General features: G+C 60.7%; 1 protein-coding gene across 1 annotated transcript in view; it reads right to left on the minus strand.

Annotated features, from left to right (window-relative positions):
* Nucleotides 1-6: 6 nt before the first annotated feature.
* Nucleotides 7-22,394, minus strand: part of LOC114485577 (GRAM domain-containing protein 4-like) — a gene marked incomplete at both ends in the record, with an annotated part of 24,921 nt that continues 2,533 nt past the window's right edge. Inside the window, 2 exons of the mRNA XM_028487275.1 lie at nucleotides 7-187; nucleotides 5,545-5,665. Coding sequence (XP_028343076.1) covers nucleotides 7-187; nucleotides 5,545-5,665 — 302 coding nt within the window. The remainder of the gene's footprint in view (nucleotides 188-5,544; nucleotides 5,666-22,394) is intronic.

Here is a 22,394-nt window from a genome sequence, read left to right on the forward strand (position 1 = left end):
ACTCACCAACCGGTAGTCAGAGACACTAACCCAGTTCCAACAGGAGGGGATCCCCAGAAGTGAGCAGGTGCGCCCGGGAACAGAACCACCCCCCCGCCACCCGCATCTCCGTCCCCCAGGCCTACCTGCTCCGTTATTGACCTGGGCCTGCCCTTTCGGAGGCTGCTGAGCTGGCGGCTCCTCGGCTCTTAAAGAGGGGGAAGAAGAAGCAAGATCTCTGTTAGTTCAAGACACGGCATGATGAGTCCGGGCTTCGCAAGGTTCCCGCGCTCACGGGAGCCACGCCCAACACCAGAGTGCCCGTTCCCACCCTCGGGGATCCCTCTGGGGTCCTGGCTGCTCAGCTCAGACGCCGGGTGAGGGCAGTGGGGCAAGAACAGAGCTGCATCCCTCACGGGCACACTTTAGTTAGTTAGTTAGTTAGTTTTGGCTGCGCTGGGTCTTCGTTGCTGCGTGCGGGCTTTCTCTAGCTGCGGCGAGCGGGGGCTACTCTTTGTTGCGGTGCGCGGGCTTCTCATTGCGGTGGCTTGTCTTGTTGCGGAGCACGGGCTCTAGGCACGCGGGCTTCAGTAGTTGTGGCTCGCGGGCTCTAGAGCGCAGGCTCAGAAGTTGTGGCGCACGGGCTTAGTTGCTCCGCGGCATGTGGGATCTTCCCGGGCCAGGGCTCGAACCCATGTCCCCTGCACTGGCAGGAGGATTCTTTACCACTGCGCCACCAGGGAAGTCCTACACTTCTTGTTTTTTGATGACCGAACACTGTCTCAAACATACAACTCTTTTCTTTCCTATTAATTTTGACCCATTTGCTTCTTTATTTAATGTTAAGCTCACAACAAACAGCTCTTATACTAGTTACTTGGCCTGCTAATGAAAAGGTACTCAGCGACACACATATTTAGGGAGCACCACACAAGGCCACAGGCTGGGTGAGCCCCTGCCCGGCAAGCTGTGCACAGGTCCCAGCTTGGTCCGTGCCGCCCCCCCGCCCCCCGGCGCTCTGCCCCTGCGGCCTCGCTGCACCTGACCACAGCAGTCACCCGGCCTCAGAGCCTCCCCCCGGAGCTCCTGGCCACCTGCCGGATCCTGACCACAGACCTGACTTTCAGCCACAGGCCCTGACAGATTGGCCCCCGGCCGCTGGCCGGACCCCCTTCCCTTGGGCAGTGCCCTGTCCCTGACTGGCCAGCCCACCTGCCCTCCTCACCCTGCACTGGCCTGGGCCACCACCACGCCACACTGCTGCTGTGGTTCCCAGTGCAGCAGAGATCCCAGGATGTGGGAGAAGTGGCACCCCGGGCAAACCTCGGCAGGACTGGGGGGGCACGGAGGGCTCTGCCAGGACAGAGACAGTGGGGCTGGGAGACCCTGGGCAGGCACGCACCCTCAGCATCCCGCTCTGTTCACACAACGTGATCTTGTCGCAGGGAAGAACCTTCGTGTTCTATCACAAGTTCATCGCTAAAGAGATGCTGCCTAGCAGCTTAAATTATACATAGTGGCCCGTCTCTGGGAACCCTGCCTCCCAGGTAATGAGCGTCAAGCTAAAGTACCTCTGTTTAGCTCACAGGAAACCTCCTGCCCAGGCCCACCTGCGAATGACTGCAGGCAGGAAGAAATGAACACCTCCCCTCTGGGGGCTGATGGGAACCAGGAAGCGTTTGGCTTTACCCCCTCCCCTTTCCGTAAAAGAGGAGCCTGACTTCTAACTCAGGCAAGCTGGCTCTTTGGGGCACGAGCCCACCGTCCTCTTGGTCTGCTGGCTTTCTGAATAAAGTCGCTACTCCCTGTCCCGACAACTCGCCTCTCGATGTCGGCCTGTCGTGCGGTGAGCAGTACCAGCTTAGACCTGGTAACAATCCCACTCCAACATCTCCGTGAACCGACCCGCTCTGCGGGTTTATAACCTGTAACTGCAACCCATCACGGCCACGCTGTGCTGGAGCAGGAAGCGCGGAGGACAAGCTGGATCAGAGGAGAGCAGGTGAGTGGGGGACGAGCCTGCAGCCTCGGGAAGCAGTGGACAGGGAACCATGAGACAGAGGGGGGTCCCAGAGAAGGGAGCCATGGTGGAAGAGGAGGGGGCTAGGCCTCCACGCCCACCCTGCCCTGTGGCCAGGCTGCCCAAACGGCCATCCATGCTCAGAGCTACTGACAAACGGGGATTTACTGGGAACAGGAGGGGAGCTGGGGCACGCAGGAGACTCCAGACTGGGTTCCCTCTGTTCCTGGGCAGGTGTCCAGGCCTCCGGACCAGGACATTCCCTGAACCGGCCGGGGGTCCTGAAGAGGCAGCTCACACAGGAAGCACTAACAAATGGGCTCCCACCAGAGCCCGGGCCCAGGTGTGCTGCAGAGGACTCGTGGGCCTGAAGGACACCGCATGGCTCAGCCGCAGGTGGGCCTGGGTCTTGAGTGGCCGGCGGGGCTGTCTGGGGTGCTGTGCTTGGTACCACTTGGCTTGCATCTGATGATATTGAAACCGCACGCTGCACAGCCACTGGCTGTGTGATCTTTCCAACATAATCACCGCTAGAATCAGACAGGTATTTAGGGATAAATGGGCTGCTAGCTGCCTGCAGGGAAAGACGGCTGGTAACACTGGCGCAGGTGGCGGGGAATTTTACCTTCTTCCCGTCATACCACATATGGAACATCCTGAGTGCCTGTAACGTGCACAGGACGTGGGAAACAGACTGACAACACAGCGCACAGCAGTGATGTTCTAAACATTAAGAGGAAGACAGAGGGCAGACAGCGTATCAGGGCCTCCCAGCCGGGTCCACCCGCAGCTCCGGGTAGGTGGGGGGTGAGCGGTGGCCTCAGAGCAACACGAACGCCCCAGGACTTCACTTCGTCAGAAGAAAGGGCCCTTGTACTCCTCGTAACTGTGGATTCTTCCAAATGTTTTGGAACAACCTCCGCTGCTGATGCTGATGTTTAACGATCAGCGGAACAAGTCTGGAGTGGAGTGCGCCTGGAGGGCTTTTCTAGAATCTAATTATCCCGCGGGCAACAACCCGAGGCCGCAGGACGAATGATGAAGCCCATGGGCGGGGGGTGCCAGGGCCACATGTCAGGGCCGGGCTGGGCACGGGAGGCAGTCACCAGGGTCTGTGTAGTTCCCACATGGGGTGACCCGGCCAAAGCCCCAACCAACACCGTGGGCAGTGCAGCACAGGAGGGTGACACGCACCCTCCGGCCCCCTCAGGGCAGCCGGGAGGGCGCAGGAGCCGTGGGAGGTGCGCTGAGAGCAAACCCAAGGGTGGGGCCCAGGCAGGGCCTGACCAGAGGCCAGTGGAGGTCAAAGGCAGTTTCTCCATGTTGCTTTCAGACTGATAACTAGAAATGACCTTCACCTTGAGTAAGCTTAAACCAAGGCGATTTCCCAGGAATTTTCTTAAAAAGCAAAACAGAGGTTTGTATAAACTACCATGTTTTAATCCTGCAGATCGAGTGTGTGTGTGTGTGTGTGTGTGTGTGTGTGTGTGCACCCAGGTGTGCAGGTGGCCCTCCACACAGTTGCCCACCCTGGACGGCCCACAGCAACCCCAGATGGGCACCAAGGTAAGAAGGAAAGAGGAGGTCGCTTGCTTGGAACCTGCTTCTCCCTGTTCCTCCTCTCCCTCAGGTCTCACCTTCCAGAAGGTTCCTAAACCCCATGCTCCTCAGGACCCTCAGCTTCTACTTCCTCGGTCTGGCCCTGGATGTTCCTTTCCTGTAATCCCGAGGTGGTCCCCAAGCAGACCCGTGAGAAACTGATCTGTCTGCAGCCTCAGGACCTATCGGGGGCCAGGCACCCAAGGGGCTTTGGTGAAAGGATGAGGATTAAATCCCCGGAGCGGGCTGGGGGTGGCGGGAGGGTGGAAGACAGAAGACGTGGACCCTGCAAAGGGAGCTGGCACACGGGGTCCTCTCAGGCCGAGCGCCACCCGATGCCACCAGGGCAAGCGAGGCCTCCGGTAAAGCCGCACATAAACACAAACTGCATCAGACAGAAGCGCGTCAGTGCGGGTGACAGTACTGTGACATGCCATGAGAGGCCAGGCCCGGCCGGCCAGCGGGCTGAGAACATACCCCACACCCAGCCAAGCACCTGGATCTCCCAGAATCGTCCCAGGTCAGGTCACTGGCTGCACCTCTTTGCGTTATTAAATGTAATCGAATCTTTGAACGTCTACAGATTTTCACATAAGGTTTAACATCAGGGAACGTACTGCTTGAAGCCGTGGTCCGATTTCTGGTCCAGGGAGGGGTGGCGGCCTTGTAGCCCGGCAAAGCAAGTGACACCCTGCCCCAACATGGGGGCCCCCGCGGGGAGCCCCAGAGAACTGCAGAATGGGCCACGCTGACCTGTGGGACAGGCAGGTGGCCCTCGTTCAGGGGCACCGGGAAGCCCACGGAGCTGTCCTAACACCCGGCAGAGCAGGAAACTAAAGGACCTTCTCCCCCAGGGAACCAAGTGCCACCGGTTCCCTGGGGCTGAGAGCCAGCTGCTGAGACCCAGAGGAGGCCAGCACGAAGCACGGGAGGTTCGGCCTTTCCAGCAGCTACAGCCCACGCGGCGCGGTACCTGGAGCGGGGTCTCCTCAGAGCCCCACCGTAGCGACAACACTCAGCAATGACAACGACGCCAGGCCACCCCACGGAAAAGCCGGCTCTGACGGGGGTGTCCCAAGCTGGAGAGAGCTGTGCACTCAGGCCAGGGGGGCCTGGACAAAGGGGTGCGGGGCCAGAGGCCAGGCTGGTGAGGGGGAGGGATGGAGACTTTGGCGGCCTCAGCTCCCAGGCCTCGTCCGCCAGGCCGCCGGCCGGCCTGGACGCTGTACACAGGGACAGGGAGCCCTGGGGGGTTTTATCAGGACGGGAAGAACACAGCTTAGGACTTGCAAATAGCCCTCTGGAATGACCCGCTTCTTGCTGGCGGCGCCGTGAGGCAGGGGCCGAGCTCGCGTGGGCAGACGTGGGTGGGAGTCCACACCACCCCCTCCGGAAGCTGGGGCGGCCGCTGGCAGCCCCAGGGTGGAGGGACCCTGCTGGGAGGAGGTGACTGGCCCTGGCAGGCTGACCCTGAGGGTGCTGTCAGGGGCTTGGGGCGGGGGAGTGTCCGAGCGGGCAACGCTACCTGGGTGACAGTGTTACCTGGCCCTCCCCTCCTCCCGTCTGGCCTTGGGCTCCTCACCTGGCCCTTCCCCCCTCCTCACCTGGCCTTGGACTCATCACCTGGCCCTCCCCTCCTCCCCACCCGGCCTTGAGATCCTCACCTGGCCTTGGATCCTCACCTGGCCTTGAGCTCCTCACCTGGCCTTGGACTCCTCACCTGGCCTTGGGCTCCTCACCTGGCCTTGGATCCTCACCTGGCCCTCCCCCGTTCCTCACCTGGCCTTGGGCTCCTCACCTGGCCCTCCCCTCCTCCCCACTTGGCCTTGAGCTCCTCACCTGGCCTTGGATCCTCACCTGGCCTTGGGCTCCTCACCTGGCCCTTCCCTTCCCCCGCTCCTCACCTGGCCTTGGGCTCCTCACCTGGCCCCTTCCCCGCTCCTCACCTGGCCTTCAGCACTTCCTGGACCTTCTGCTCCAGCTCCATCCGCCGCTGCCGCTCCCGGTCCAGCTCCTGCCGCAGCATCTCCGCGTTGGTTTCCTCTCGCAGCTTCCGGAGCTCCTCCTCTGTGAGGGGAGAGAAGCCCAGGTGAGTGTCACGTGGTCCATTCTGCCCCCCATGCAGAGGTGCCGAGAGAGGGCTGGTCTGCAAAGCACTCAGACAACAGCAGCTCTCTTGCTCCTTCCTGGGGGGCACGCCCGCAGGAGTCCATCAACCGGGGCTCCTCTTACACAGTCAGGGCGAGATCTGGGGCAAGGCAAGGGTGAGGGTGTCTGTACTAAATAAAACCCATTCAAGATAGACACACAAAAGGCATTTCACCAAACCACCTCCACGGGGGCAGGACACCCCAAGGAAGGGACGCTGGCGGCACTTGGTCACTCCACAGACACACGTGCAGCAGGTGCAGTTCCGGGAGGTCTCGGCTGCAGAGCAAAGCCATGTGAGGGGCGGAGAGCTCCGCCAGCTGGCTGCCGACCTGAGAACCGTGCAGCGGGAGGATGAGGGGTGCAGTGGGAGGGTGAGCGGGTGCTCGAGAGAAGCCGCACCAAGGGGTAACTGAGTCAGAACCTGGATGAACAGAAGGTCGCGGACCGGCAGGGCAGGGGTGGGGGGCGGAGCGTGGGGTGCAAGGGAGCAGCCTTGGTGAGGAGAAGGCAGGAGGGGCCGTGGGCTGGGGGGAGGGGCCACAGATGAGATGCGGGCGGGGCGTCAGAGCCCGGGAAGCCAGAATGAGGACCCGACATTTATTCCAGGTGTGATGGAAGCCAGTGCCAGGTAGCTGCTGTTCTAACTGAGAGTGTGGGGTGGGCTGAGGAATGGCCCCAAGGATGGACCATCCTAACCTTGGAAGCTGTGACTAAGCACCTTACACGGACAAAGGGACCCTGCAGAAGTGATAAGGATCTTGAGATGGGTGTGTATCCTGGATTCCATGCATGGGACCAATGTCATCACAATGATGGAAACTCAGGAGGAAGCAGGAGGGTCAGGGGTCAGAGAGAGGAGACAGGAAGGTGCTGTCCCGCTGGCTGTGAAGAGCCAGGGGCACGGGCAGTGTCTAGAGCTGGAAGAGTCAAGGACACAGAGTCTCCCCTGGAGCCTCCAGAAGGAAGACGGCTCTGCCCGCACCTTGACTTGAGCTCTGTGACACTCATTTCAGACTTCTGGCCTCTGAACTGTAAGAGACTAAGGAGTTTACTCTAAGCCCCCAGTTTGTGGAAATCTGTTGCAGAGGCGACAGGAACCTCGTACACACGTGGCTGCAGACGCCCTAAGTGGACACCACACGACGACACCCAGATCCAAAGACTGCGCGCTTCAGGCCCCACAGCAGCCCCTGCCCCTCCCTCCACCCTGCATCCTGTCCTCCCCCGTCCCCAGGGGTGACCACCGGCCAGACTCTACGCACAGATGAGGCCTCCCTTTTTGGAGACTGTACAGTGGAGGTGGGCGTGTCTCTGTGTGCTCAGGCAGCTATGACAAGATACCACAGACCGGGTGGCCTAAACAACAGACATTTATCTCTCACAGCCCTGGAGGCTGGACGTCCAAGGTCAGTGTGCCGTCAGATTCGGATTCGGTTCCTGGCAAGGACTCTCTTTGGGGCCTGCAGACGGCAGCCTTCTCGCTGTCTCCTCAAAGGCAGAGAGCCACCTCTGGCGTCTCTTCCTCTTCTTATAAGGGCACTGATTCCATCACAGGGCCCCACCATCATGACCTCAGCTAACCCTAATCGCCTCCCAAGGGCCCACCTCTCACCACCACCACCACAGGGAGGTGAGGGCTTCAGCACGTGCACTTTGGGGGGTGCAAACGTTCAGTTCCTAACAGGGCATGAACTCAGGCTGTCTGGCTCCCGAGCCCAGGCTCTTGGCCAGGACACTGTGCTGACAGGCCAGCTGCAGCCTCTCCTGGGTGTGGGCATCTGCACGCTGCCCTGGCCAGCCATCCTGCTCTCCTCGAGGGACACCTGCACTGTGACTCACGCTGCAGAATCCGCGCGAACACACACGATTCCATTTGGTTTTTATGTGCCGCGAGCAAAGCTCCAAGGCTTCGAACTAAGCAAACTGAGTTTGAGGAACTGGCACTCCCAGAAGTTCACACTCGGTTCCTGAGAAGCAAACCCAGCTACGTCCTTTCTACTTAAATCTGCACCAGAGTCCAATGCAACCTTCTCGGCAGGGCCTTGAGCCCTTGAGGGGTGGTCCTGACTCCCTCTTCCCCAGAGGGCCTCACTGCACTCAGACACCCAGGCCGGCGAGTCTCGCTTTTGGCAAGAAGGTTCCAGATGACTTGAACCAGCCACACGACACAAGAGATCCGTGAGCAGCCACCCAGCCCACACTCCTGAGGACGGGTCTCCTCCCACCTCCAGGCTGGAGCCGCAGTGAAGACACAGACCCTCTGGGCCTGTGGACCCAGGGCGGCCTGAGCTTAGTGAGGAAGGGGGCCTCAGAGAGCACCATGCACAGGGAGGTGATCAGGACCATGGACGGCCACCCCTCTGAGGGCCGCGTGCAAAGAGCAGAAGGGGAGGGGTGTGCAAGAAGGTTCCAGAACCCGCTCTGCATACGGCCTAGTCCTGCACTTCTCATGTCTCCCCCAAAGCACCCCAGCCACCTCTACTGAAGACGTGAGTTACGCATCGATGAAGAGGCCCAGTCCAGCCTGACGCAAGTCCTGCTGTTTCGTGGGGGACACAGGTACTGCTGAGCTGAGTCTGGTCCAGGGCGGGGGTTCCGGCTCTCCTCCTACCTGGGCACTGACGGTGGGGTAGGGGGCCTAGCCAGGCTGCAGGGACGATGGGAGCAAAGAGCCCACAGCGGGAGCTAAGGAAAGACCCACCCTCCTCCCACCATGGGAGAACACGCGTGCACCGCCCGCCGTGCACATGCCCGGGCAGCGCTGGCCGTGCAGGAGGGCCAAGGTCACAACCAGAGGCAGACGGGGGCTGGTCCTGCTGCAGGCGCAGACCAGAGCCCCCGGCAGCGGGAAGCATCCCCCGCTGACGCCCAAGAGCGAGGGCTCCCACGTGCAGCAACACGGATGCAACTAGAGGTGATCATACTAAGTAAGTCGGACAGAGAGAGACAAATAACCTGCGATATCACTTAGATGTGGAATCTAACATGTGACACAAATGAACCAAGCTATGAAACAGAAACAGACTCAGGGACATAGAGAACAGTCTGGTAGTTGCCAAGGGGAAGGGGGTCCCTGGGGGAAGGATGTAGTGAGAGTTTGGAGTTAGCAGGTGTAAGCTATTATATACAGAATGGATAAACAACAAGGTCCTACTATAAAGCACAGGGAACTACAGTCAATATCCTGGGATAAACCATAATGGAAAAGAATATAAAAAAGAACGTATATATAACTGAATCACTTTGCTGTACAGCAGTAATTAACACAACATTGTAAATCAACCATAAATTTAAAAATTTTTAAAGTTAGGGCTCAGGGCTTCCCTGGTGGCGCAGTGGTTGAGAGTCCGCCTGCCGATGCAGGGGACGCGGGTTCGTGCCCCGGTCCGGGAGGATCCCACGTGCCGCGGAGCGGCTGGGCCCGTGAGCCGTGGCCGCTGAGCCTGCGCGTCCGGAGCCTGTGCTGAGAGGCCCGCGTACCGCCAAAAAAAAAAAAAAAAAGTCAGGGCTCAGCACTGGGCCTGGGGGGTCAGTCTACCGCGAGCACCTGAGAGCCGCGAGCACCTGCTGAGTGAGTGAGTGAAGGGGTTCTGCTCTCCGCCCCGCCCCCCAGAAGTGAGCACAGCCCAGCTACAACCAGGACCCTTTTACTCCAGGTGGGGAACTCCTTCGCCGTCCCACAAAGCCCCTCCGCACTCGGTCACCCCACAGACGTTTGGGGAATGACAGGTAGCTGCAGGCAACTTCCCCAGGATCCCGCCCGATGCAATCGAGTCCACCGTCAGAAACCGCTTTTTCTTGTCTCTAAAGCGGCACATGGTGGGCTCGTCCTCGTCACAGCCCCACGACAGCCCCACGACGACACGGTCCTCACGCCCCCGCCCACCTCCTGCGTTTCCTGGGCGTGAGCCCCCACTCCTCAGCGTCTCAAAGATGTGGCCCTGGAGGAGCCACCGCCCACCCGGGACAGGCAGGCCCCCAGACGCACGGAGGGCAGAGGACCTGGCGCTACGAAGGGGCACACGAGGCCGCCGCCACACCCCTCGCTCGGCTCCACCGGGGCCCTAGGGCCAGGCTGCCCACGTGGTGCAGCAGGGACGCAGCCACGGCAGCCGCGGCGCATGCCGTGGCCCAGCTACAAAGCCACGTGGAGTCACATCCTCAACAGACACCCATTGCCCACGCGACAGCGTGTCGAGGGCCAAGACCAGAGATCGGCGCCTCCGCGGGCAGCTGCTTTGGGCCGATGATCCCGTTTCCGCTTTTCTGCAAACAGCTAAAGTTGCAAAACAAACCTGACGGCCTGGGCCAGGCTGAACCGGAGCAGCTCAGGGCCCGCACCGGCCACTCCACCAGCGAGCACTGGGCAGCCTCGTGCACCAGGCACGCTCCGGACGCTCGCGATAAAGAAGTGACCCAAACCGAGAGCCACCCTCGGCGGTGGGCGGGGGGCAGGTTGGGCCGTAGGAACAGCCCCGTTCGGTGAGCCTGAGCCGAGGGCAAACGTGAGCGGGCCTGCGCGCGGAGAAGGATCGAGCCCCCTGCCCCTGAGAGGGGAGCGTCCAGGCAGCAGGGCTAGCGCCTGCCAGCGTCCCCGAGATGGTCCCGGGCAAGGGACCACACGGGCTCCACGGGGCGGGGCTGTGCTCGCCCACCTGCGGCTCAGCCTGCGGTCAGCATGCTCTCCCCCGAGACCCCACTCCCCAGGTCGCTCGGGGACAATGACAACAGCCTACACTGGTGAGCCGCTGGCTCCTGAGCGCCCTCTGCAGGGTGTAACTCAGCAGCAGCTGCAAGCACAGGCCCGCCCGACCCTGCGGGTGCCGCCCGCTCCGGCCCCGGAGCTCCGGCAGGTGGGCCTCTGCGCCCGGCCCGCGGCGTCCCCAGCGCGGGAGCCCTCGGGGAGCGTCCGCCGGCGGCAGGATGAACCCCGGATGCCCAGCCCACGGCCCCCACCAGCCGTGTCCAAGGGGGGCCTCTTCAACAGCCTCGGGGAAAACAGACCGAGCGGCCCCCCGGACAGAGCAACGTGAACTCTGACGACGGTGACGGAGGGACGACCCTCGCCGGGCCCGGGAGGTTCCGAGCCGACACCACGACGGCCCAGGGTCAGGGCCACCGGCCTGCCGGTGGGACCGAGGCTGGTGTATGTGCAGCGGCGGGCTCCAGGGTCTGGCTGAGGGTCAGCTCAGCGCTCCCTCTACGCAGAAGTCAGCCCCATGTGTGGCGTGTGGCAGCCACGGTGCGGGTGGTGGGTCACAGGCCACCCCAATCGTGGGGTTGACAGGCTGCAACGGAAACTCCCACAGGAGAAGCCTCACTTGGGCAAGTCCCGAAACGCATTCCTGAGACCTCAGAACGTGACCAACTAATTCACCAAAATCAGGGGCGTGGACTGGAGCCCAGGGGAGGCCAGGATCCGCTGGCCTCGCTGGCCTGGAACCTGCCTTCTGGATAGGACGGGGCTCAGGGGGACCCAGCAGGTTCCTCTCCTGTCCTGGCCGCCTCACCAGACCTGGGGACACAGGGCCGAGCCCAAGATCCCGAAATTCAGGCCAAGGTCAGTATGACAGCCCCAGGTCCCAGAAACAGACGGGCTGGCAGAGCGGCCGTGTCTACACGGCGGCCACCCCGCCCCGTGCAGGCAGAGCCATGGGGAGACCCTGCTGCCTCTTGGGGGCGTCCAGGGTGGGGGCAGGAAGGAGAGGCGCCAGCCCCACCTCCCACCTGGGGAGTTCAGGACTCGCCCGATTTTGCCCCTAACAAGGGGCAGATACTGAGCTTTGCCGAGCGCCGGGACCCACGTGCTCGGTAAATATTTGGAGTCCTCGGGGCCTCCCGCGCTGCCCCTCCTGCTGGGCTCTGCCCTGATCTGGGCATGTGGCCCTGTGGTCCCTCCCGCCCCCTGGGAGAAGACCCTCCAGACAAGGGGGCTGGGAGGACACCACACCAAGCCCACAGGCAGCCAGCCCACCTGGCTCCTGTCAGCCACGGTCTCCTCCAGAGACACCCCCTTCAGTCCTGGGGTGAAGCAGCGCGGCCCTCGTGCCACCTAGTTTCCCTGAGGACCATGGCCTCCCAACCCACTGGACTTGGTGCCTCCCGGGGGCACAGAAGAGACTCTGCAAAGGGGCTGCACAAAGCAGGGGACCAGGGGGAGGGGCCAGCCTCTGCCTAGGGCCTGGGGGACATTTCCAAGTTAAGACTCAGAAGCAGAGTCCAGCCGGGGCCAGACAATGAGCGAAGAGCAGCCATGGAGATGGGTGACAGGAAAGCAGAGAGCCCTGCTCCAGGGCTGCAGGAAGCCAGGCCTCGGACCCCCAGCCCCAAGAGGGCTATGCCCCCAACCCCTCGCAGTCTGGCTTATTTACAGCAGAGGGGCCCCGTGCCAGGTGCGGATGGGCAGGGCCCTCACCCTCACGTGTCGGGGTTCTTCCCCAAACCCACCCGCTCTCATCTCAGCTCGCACCCTGCTTCCTAACTGGCACCCCAGCTCTCCTCACACCCTCCAGTCTGGCTCCAAACAGCAGTCAGAGGCTCCTCTAAAGTGTGAGTCAGAACCTGACACTGTTCTGCCCAAACTGGCCACACAGGGAGCCCTTCCAGCCTGAGGCCCCACCCCACCCCCCACTGCGACGCCCTCTGCTCTGGCTCTCACCTTTGCTCTTTGGGTTCAAGCCACAGGAGCCTTCTCTCAGCTGCCCAAATGCCTCCACAGTCAGACCCCACCCCAGGACCTTTGCACATGCTGGTGCCCCTCGACTTTGGGGCTGGCTCAAGCGCCATTTTCCCCCAGAGAGACCCCCCTGACCCCCTCCCATCTTATGTGGCCCTCTGTCATCTTCTCTTGTGGGTCTTGCTTTTTCCTGTCAGGGACAACACGGGTCCTCCCCAGGGTGCTGGGAGGGGATTCCCTCGGGTGACACAGCTCCACGGGGAGGGGCTCAGCAAACATGACCCCTGGTAAGCACGCCACATTCCTAAGTCACATTCAGCTGCAGGAAGCCCCAACTCAGGCCCCAGAGAGAGGACGCCGTCTGATTCACCGTCTGTGACGGCCCAGGACCCAGCCTGGCTCAAGGGGAAGCCAGGAAAGATGCGGTGAATGGACACTGGGCAGTGGGGACAGCACAGCAAGTTCTCAGCAAGTGAACTGCAGGACGCACGCACCAGGCTGGTCGAGAACCAGGCAGAGGGGACACCAGTAGGAGGGGAGGGCCGTGGTGGGAATTCAGCAAACAGTGCCAAGAGTGAGTGGCCGGCCACCGGCACCTGAGGGACGTCTGCCTCCCGCACGCCAGGCGCGCGGGCCCCGGCCTCCCCGCGCCTCGTTCTGGGGTCCCCGGGGACCCAGGCCCCGAGGGCTCAGGGCACTCCGAGTCCCCACCTGTGATGTCCTTGCACACAGAGCACCTGCTGGGAGGGGGCGGGGGGCACTCAGACGATCGGGGGTCCAGAGCCCTGACACGTAATCCGCTCAGGAGCCCCAGCCTCCACGGGGACGTCTGCTCCGCCCCACGCCAAGTAAGCCTGGTTGTGCGGAGAAGCCACTGCCTGCGCACAACTCCACGAGCAAATACTCTCTGCGCAAGTGGAACGCGCCAGGCTCTGTCAAAGTGGGGACGCTGCCGTGACTGAGCAACCACGCCCTGCCCGGGGGGGGCATCTGGTGGCGCCCCAGGCACCTCGCCTGCGTGAACTGGCCCCAGGGCCGCCCGGTGCAGCGTCCTGCTGGACCCCGGACCCTCGGGAGGCGGGTCTCCTGTCCCGACGCAGGCGGGGCCCTGGGGCCACGTGGAGACCCTCTGCCCTCCTGAGCGCCCGCGGAGCGCTGCTTAGCCCCGCCTGCGGGACCCCCTTCGGAGGCCTCCACGGAGGGCCCGGCTTACAGCAGGTGTTCAGTCGAGGCTCGCCGGGTGAGGAGCGGGTGAAGCTCCCAGGGAGCCCCCGCAGAGACCTGCCCCCCGAGCTCCGGGCGGCCGGCCCTCCGCAGTAGTGAGAGTGTGTCCCCGGGGGGCCGCCTGGGGCTCGGCCGGGTGTGCAGGGGCTCCCCACCACCCCTCGAGGACAGGCATGGGCGGACTCGCAGGCCAGGGAGCTTCACGGGGGGAAAACAGAGGTGAGACGCTTCACGCCACCGCAGCCTTGCTCCTGGGAGCCAAGGTCGGGGTGTTGGGTGCTTTCCCATCTGCTCCTCTGAGCCCCGTCACCCGCACACACTCCAGTCACCTCTGCGGACCTGAAGGTCAAGGCAGCCCCAGACGCCTCCCCATCCACAGCGTCATCAGCAGGAACCCAGCGCCCCTGACCTCCCTTCCCCACACGCCACTCACCTGCGAGGGGTCAAGTGCAGCTGCTTCCCGCCCTGGGGAGACGGTCAGCCAGGCCGCTGTGGACACGTGTGGACACACAGCTCCCGTCCCAAGCTCCGGGATGCCCCTCGCCTGCTTGCAAGCGTGTCTGGGACTCCAGTCCTGGAGGCAAGGGGGCCTCGGGCCGTGTCCTCTTAACCTGGGCTCCCGACAAAGCCGCCTCGGCCCTGCCCTTCCCACGGGCACCGTCCCCCCTCAAGCTGCCCCTTGCTCTCCTGGGCCTTCCCGGGGTGGGTACTCTGTGGAGCCGAGACCAGCGGGCTCCTCCCTCCTGCCAGGAACCCCCGCAGTCCCGCCCTCCTCACTCCTCAACGCCGCCCCCCCAAGCCAGAGAGGGGACAGCGGCCCCGCAGACAAGGATGCTTGGGTACAGCCCGGCAAATCCACTCGTCCCAGTTCACAGCAAACGTAAGAAGCCTTCCCGCCTCTTCCAGGTGCCTCCTCTCCCGGGGTCACAAAGACAGCTAAATAAATAAAACCCATCGGCATTCTATCACTTCTCTCCCACAAGCCTTTCTCTGAGCAAATGGCTCCCCAAGGCCACGCAACTCTCCCTACGCCTGCAACGATGATTAGACCCCAAGACGGTGGATACAAGGACGCTTGGGTACAGCCCGGCAAATCCACTCGTCCCAGTTCACAGCAAACGTAAGAAGCCTTTCCGCCTCTTCCAGGTGCCTCCTCTCCTGGGGGCACAAAGACAGCTAAATAAATAAAACCCATCGGCATTCTGATCACTTCTCTCCCACAAGCCTTTCTCTGAGCAAATGGCTCCCCAAGACCACGCAACTCTCCCTACGCCTGCAACGATGATTAGACCCCAAGACGGTGGATATTATGGGTCTGCTCCGACAACATATTTAGGTCAACTGCAGTGCAGAGCACAGCTGGCTCCTTGCATAGGACAAAGATGATACAGATGCCTGCAATCAATTTTCCTCCTCCTCTCGGATAGAGAAGAAACAGGAGGCCAACTTCCCGCCAGGCAGAAAGCGCTGAGCTGGTCACTCAGAAGGCGGCCTCGTCTTGCGCAGCCCCCCAACGGGACCCCTGTTCCCCAGGGGCTGTCGGGGCCCGTGGCAGCTGGCCTCCGGCCCCCGGGGCTCTCCTCGGGCTGCCCTCCAAACTCAGAGCCCAGCTCATGGCCTCTTCCGCAGTGGCCTGGCCTTCTGGCCACCGGCCCCGGATACCACCTGTGGCAGCAAAGGGCTCCCCGTGTGGCCCTGCTCCGTCCGTCGGGGGCAGGGGTGCAATGCCACACACAGGGCCCCCCCACGTTGATTTCCTACTGCTGCTGTAATAAGTGACGACAGACAGAGCGGAAGCGTGTGCCCTCTGGCGGCTCTGGAGGTCAGAGTCTGAAATGGGTCTCGAGGGGCTCAAGTCAAGGTGTGGGCAGGGCTGGCTCCAGGAGAAAGTCCACTTCCTGGCCCTTTCTGCTTCTAGAGGCACCCACATTCCTTGGCCGCTGACCCCTCGCCATCAGGGACATCACCCCGACCTCTGATCCCACTGTCAACTCTCCTCCTCTTTCTCTGACCCCCCCGCCTCCCTCTCATGAGGACCCTGTGATGACACTGGGTCCACCTGGATAACCCAGGCCCATCTCCCCATCTCAGATCCTTAACTCAAATCACAACTGCAAAGCCCCTTTGGCCACGTAAGGTGACACAGTCACAGGCTCTGGTGATTAGGACGAGGACACTGTGGGGAGCCACGATTCTGCCCACCACACACCCCCTGAGACAATACTCTCGGGCCAAGGAGGCTGAGCTGGCTCTGGGAGGGGGGACAATCCCCCCTCTTTCCACCAAGCCCAGAGAGGGCCTTCCCGCCCCCAGAGACTCCACAGGCCGTGAAGAGAGTCCTCCTTTAGCAGGTCAAGTGGCCCCTGGGGAGCGCTGGGGGTCCTGGCTGGCCCCCTCCCTCGCATCTCTCCGCTCCGCACCTCCGGCTGTGCCCCTAATGCCCCCACTGCCTTGGCCAAACTCTCACAGGGAGCAGTGCCAGCGCAGAGCATCCTGGAGTCACGCCTGCCCCGAGCCCATGACCTTCCACAAGTGCGTCCTGACACAGGCCCACTCTCGGGCCGCCCTCCTGAGCCTCTCTGCAGCCACGCAGGCGGGCCAGGAAAGGTAGCTTCATACCTGCCGGCACCTAAGTCACAGGCAGGGGTCCCAGGAGCAGGAGCCACAGCCCGGCAGGGCGGGAAGGGCCTCCGCACCAGCGGTCACAGGGTCTGCCTGGGTCACGCGGCACAGCTCCCAGCCTGACGATTCTCTCCTTTTCAAGACCCGGTGCCGGCTCTGTGGCATCTGCTGACCTGGCAGATGGCCGGGGCCGACCAGGGGATGGGGAGGAAGCCTGCAGGAGGCCAGGGGAGCCTGAATACCTGCCCAAGGTAAGATTCAGAACCCCCGAACCTTCTAAGACTGGAGGGCACGCCCGGGAGAGACACGTTTGCACCGTAATTCATCAATTCCCTCACCAGGCCCCCGCTCAGCAGGACACCCACGTGAGCAAAGCCCAGCAGCCAGGTGCGTGGCCCCGAAGGGAAACCAGGGCCAGCTCTGCGGGGGGTGCAGCCTGCTCCCGCCCACCTCCCACAAGAGCAGGCAGGCAGCAGGGAGAAGGGGGAGGCCCGGGCTGCTCTGTGAGCCCAGAGGGACCCTCCCACAGGTGTCCAACGTGACTTTCTAAAGCTCGGTTTCTGTATCCAAAATGCCCCCTTCGCGCAGCCCAGAGTCCAAACAAACCCAAGCATACTCTAATAGGAACTTTCAGGGACCCCAACCAGCACGGTGACAAGCCAGCGCTTTCAAAGGGAGAGGCGAAATGAGTTACAGGCGTGGCGCCCCGAACGCAGGAAAGCAGCTCCTTGTGGCAAAGCGTTTCTTGCAGCGCTCACCCACCAGGATGGCCGGCCCACCCACGTGGTCCAGCCTTCATGCCTCCCCAAGTCTACAAGGAAAAGGGCAGGGACAGCACCTGACCAGCGATTCCAGGCGCGCCCCTATCGGCCCACGGCCACCCTGACTGGCTCAGGGAGACAGAGGGGACACCCAGGCTCATGCCCACCCATGCCCAGGCAGCAGGGCCAGAGCCCAGCCCACTACCCCAGCCCCCCGGGAAGCCACCAGGAGGAAGGAACACAGCTTTGAGGCTATTTTTAAACCTGTAAAAGTAGAACTCTCAAGCAAGAGTCCTCTTGGCACACAATTCAACAGGCCCAGCCACAGCCAAAAATAAAAATCAAGTGATAATCCTTAAATAAAACTCCTTCCCACCGGCCAGGTGTGCAAATGCAGGGACCACTGGCAAAGCTGTTTCTGGGTCCTGGCCAGGTGGCAGGCTGCACACCTGGAGGCCCCACCCCGTGGTCCTAGGCTCTGCCTTTCACCTCCCTCCTCAGCTCTCCCCAAACTGAACTCTCCCGGCCTCCCAGCTTAATTTGGATCCCCCAGCCCCACGACCTCGGACCTTTCTAGAAGGCAGAGCCACGCTCTCCCAAAGTGCCAGGTATTGGGTCCTGAACCGAGGGCATGCTTGCAGCAACCAGTTAAAGAAACAGCCAAGTCAACCCCCTCCCTTCCTGCACCCTCTCCCCTCGAGGAAAACAGCTCATCATGGGAAAGGCCGTGCTTTCATGGTAAACTTCCGTTTGCAATTTTCCCCAGTGTTTACTCACCGCTTTGTTACTTGCTGCTGGATGCAGAGGTACAGTTTATGGAACGATGAACAAACCACCACCCACCACACTGATGGCCTGGTCAGCAGGAAGCGGTGCCGCTTTAAGCTCTTACGTGCCCACACGACAGGCTGCAGCCTAGATGCTGGCACACCACTGCCTTTCCCATACATTTTAGGAAACTGACTGGGGGTCTGGGGTGAAGAAGCAGTGCATTAAAACATTTCCCGTGTAAAATAAGAGGGAACAGGATCCCAGCCAGTGTTTCCACCCAGAACAGCTGATTTTCAGGGACCGATGACCACCTTTCAGCAAGAGGTGGCGCGCTGCTCTGACGGCCAAGGTCCGGGCTCCAGGGCCCTGGCCAGCACCGAACCAGGAAATATGCGTGTGCCCAGCCCCCAGCCCCCAGCCCCGCTCCACCGTCTGCCGAGCTCTCAGGGCCCAGGCAGGGGACGTGCTCTGCTGGGCGCTGAGCCAGGACTGCCTGGGGGGCCAGCTCGCCTCTGTCCAGCGAGGAGGCAGGGCCGGACATCTGCAGGGATAAGCAAGGAGCAGGTTCCCGCTGGGCAGCAGGAGTGACCTAGAAATATGCAATTCAGAGCCAGCCCAGTGGGTCAGACACGCCATTTTCTTCGGGGCCAATTTCATTTTTTTCCCAGATAAGTCCTCAATGATATGGACGTGCAGTCTCATCTCTGTCTTAATCTGCCGCTTATCCGATCTGTTTGCTCCCTTCCCGTCTGTCTGGGTCACCCATTTGCGGTCCTCACGAAAGGGCAGAAACCACTCGACAAGCGCGTCACTACAGGGTCAGAACTGTCCGACCCAGCCTCCGGCACTGGGAGTTTATCCTCTCAGCTCAACATCACCGAATACACAGGAGGAGCCGAGTTTTTTTAAAAAGCCAGGCCGGGACTTGCCTGGTGGCGCAGTGGTTAAGAATCCACCTGCCAGCGCAGGGAAGACGGGTTCGAGCCCTGGTCCGGGAGGATCCCACGTGCCGCGGAGCAACTAAGCCCGTGCACCACGACTGCCGAGCCTGCGCTCTAGAGCCCGCGAGCCACAGCTGCTGAGCCCGCGAGCCACAACTACTGAAGCCCACGCGCCTAGAGCCCGTGCTCCGCAACAAGAGACGCCACCGCAGTGAGAAGCCCGCGCGACGCAACGAAGAGTAGCCCCCGCTCGACGCAACTAGAGAAAAGCCCGCGCGCAGCAACAAAGACCCAACGCAGCCAAAAGTAAATAAATAAATTTATATTTTTTAAGAAAAGCCAGACCCCCCAGACGGACATCTGCAGGCCCGGGCCCAAAGGGGCGGGTCCGGAGGTATCCGACCAACGCCACACCTAACCCATCCCCGGCCGGCTTCGGGTGGCTGCCCCATCGGACGCCTCTAGCAGCAGGCAGCTCCCGCGCTGCTGTTTTCGGTGGTGAGAAAGGGCGTCCTCGGCCTGAATCACCCAGACTGGCGCCCAGAAACTTCCTTCCCTCCAGGCCCCTCTGTTCAGCCTCGGCACCCAGAGGGAGGCCCTCAGGCCACAGGAGGCAGACGGCCACCCTCCTGCCGCCTCCCTGGCCACCTTCTCCAGGAAGCCCTCCCAGAGGCCTCACAGCTGGCCACACCGACCCGCCGTGTGTTGGGGCAGGAAGGGGAGCTCCCGAGAGCAGAGGGGGGCTCAGGAGCAAAGGGCCCCTTTCCCAGAGGCACCCTCCCCAGGAACCACCACAGTGTGTCTGGCACCTGTGTCGGTGGCTCAGAGATGAGGGATCCCCGTCCCGAGGGCCCAAGCCCCCAGGGTGTGGCCGCGGGGACCACCCTCCAGCACGTCCATCCAGAGAGGAGTCCACAGGCCTCACGTCAAGTGGGGAGGAAGAAACCGCTTGGCATCACAGAACCCGCACACGGGTCAGGGACCCTCGGGCTGAGCCCAGCACCCAGGAGGCCCCGGACCCCCGACACCCCATAAGCACTTTCCCTCTAAGCTCCGTATTCCGTGCCAAGTCACTTTCAGGAAGGGCCTGTGTGTGCAGCTTACGATGCTGGAGACTCTCCCTTCCCAGAGCCTGCACCCAGCAGGTGGTCGATAAATGCACACTTTTGCTCAGAAACTACGCTGGAGTGTGTGTTTGTGCTCAAAAAGCAGCAACAACCGAAATGCATTTGGGGCCAAATGAAAATGGATGATGCTTTTCATTTATTTATGTGCTTCTTTAACAAATTTAGGATCCTGCCCCCAGTCCCGAGCCAGGAAGCATTTCCATTTCCCATCCTTCATCCTCTGCCATCTTCTCTCGGGAACATTTGTACTCCTCAATATGTAATAACCGAAGAAAGCCGCTGTGAACCTGGGCTATTTCCTCTCCTCCGAGAAGAATAACAGCCTGCTGCTGGAGAAAAAGTACTACAGGTAATTAAATGGAACTTGAACACTGACCACTTAGGCGTTTTGCGGATGGGGGCAACCAGGCCCTGAATGGTGAAAGGTCCACGGCTACCTGATCACTCGGGGCTAAGTCAGGAACCAGAAGCCTGGGTCCCAACTCCAGAGCAAAGCTCCCCATCACCGCGGCCCCCTGCAGACCAGGGGTGGCCACCCTAGCGCACAGATGCAGGCACAGCGGTAACCAGAACATCTCTGTGGGTCCCGAGGGGGGACGACATCCTCTCGTCCACACTGTACTCCCCCGGGTACTGAGACGGAAGAGAGAGCGCAGGGAGGGACAGTCTCTCTGTGCAAACTCCAGCTCTGACCAGGTTTCCCTGCAAGGTATCCCTCCAAGCACAGAGCTCCTGTTATATCCAAGACATCACGCTAGATCCTCAGGGTATAGACATAAGTGTGGCCCATGCACTCGAGGCGCAGACCGCCTGCTGAGAAGCACCTGTATCTATGTAACAGGGAACAGGGAGCAGGCAGGTTACCCACACCCTACAGCCACAGGGCAGATGCAGATGGAACACGGAACAGCTTTGAGAACCATTCTGGAGGGACCTCCGGGACGCGATTGTCGGTGTGGGGAAAGTGAAAACACACAAACGTTTATCTAAGGCGGGAGGTAGGCCAAATATACACATTTGCTTCTATAAAAGTTCAATGGAAGGATAGACTGTACAATTAAAAGACAACTGGTTCTCTATAGGGGAAGAGAAGGAATGAGGGTTACAGAGAGAGAAAGCTGATTTCTCTGAAAATACCCTGACTTTGGAACCACGGAAACAATTTTGGATAAGTACAAAACTTAATTTAATTTTTTTAAAATTAACTTTTATTGGAATAGAGTTGCTTTACAATATTAATTTTTAAAAAAAACCAAACTCTCTACAACATGCATATGGGGACAAAATGACATCACAGACCTCCTGGTCAGACGCACTGTGGACACAGCATCATACCTGTGACACTCTGACCTGAGTCTCATCCTGAGGAAACAACAGACAAACGCAGCCCAGAGGTGGGTCTGTCTGAGCACCGATGAGACGATGACCATGGCGATTAAGACTCATTAAACTATGTTTAACTCCATGATCTCATGATGACGCCACAACCCCCCACAAAAGCCTAACACCCTCACCCTCTGGAGGATGTTCTAAGCAGAGAACCAACCCATTATTCTGAAAGCTGGAAATATCAAGGAAAAAATTCAAGCATGTCTCCTGCCTTTCCTACAGGAACTACGTCTTGGGGCAAAACCAAATAGTTAAGTTGTCAGAAATATGTTGGGTTAATAAATGGAGAAAGAATGTCAGAAGTCGAAAATTACCATTTGCGACCTCTAAATGAGATGATGGATGGAAGCCATAATGACCCAGGTCCCGATACAGGACAAAAGAAACGGCCGCAGGAAAGCACGCACCTCCACCACCACCACGGGGGAGGGAGTCCTCCCAAAGACTGCCCCCACCCCACCAGCACCAAGGGACGGGGGACACGCTGGCTCATGTGTCGGGACCACGGGGATGCGCTCGGCAAGGTCCAGGGTGGAGACCCCACCCACAGACGGCCTGGGTTCCTCAACAAAGAGCAAAAACAGATGCAGAGAGAACGTGCAGAGTAAAAGACAGGAGAGGTACATCTACCAGTCACAACCTATGGACCTTGTTTGATTCCAGAGTTGCCCCAAAAATGACCAGACAACAGGGGAAATTGGAGCGTAAGTCGGGCACCTGATGATATTCAAGAAAAACTTGATTTTTTGACTTGTAATACTGGACTCAGGACTTTTGTTTTTAAAACAGAATGAGGGACTTCCCTGGCAGTCCAGTGGTTAGAACTCTGTGCTTCCACTGCAGGGGGCGTGGGTTCGATCCCTGGTCAGGGAACTGAGATCCCGCAAGCCGTGCGGCACGGCCAAAAAACAAAAACAAAAACCCATGATGAGCTATCTACTAAAATATTTATGGGTCAAATGACAGGATGCTGGCTGGGATTTGCTTCAAAAGACCTGGGGGAGGGCTTCCCTGGTGGCGCAGTGGTTGCGCGTCCGCCTGCCGATACAGGGGAACCGGGTTCGCGCCCCGGTCCGGGAGGATCCCACGTGCCGCGGAGCGGCTGGGCCCGTGAGCCGTGGCCGCTGAGCCTGC

The sequence above is a fragment of the Physeter macrocephalus genome, unplaced genomic scaffold, assembly GCF_002837175.3.
Source record: "Physeter macrocephalus isolate SW-GA unplaced genomic scaffold, ASM283717v5 random_1036, whole genome shotgun sequence".
In the NCBI taxonomy this organism is placed as follows: domain Eukaryota; kingdom Metazoa; phylum Chordata; class Mammalia; order Artiodactyla; family Physeteridae; genus Physeter; species Physeter macrocephalus.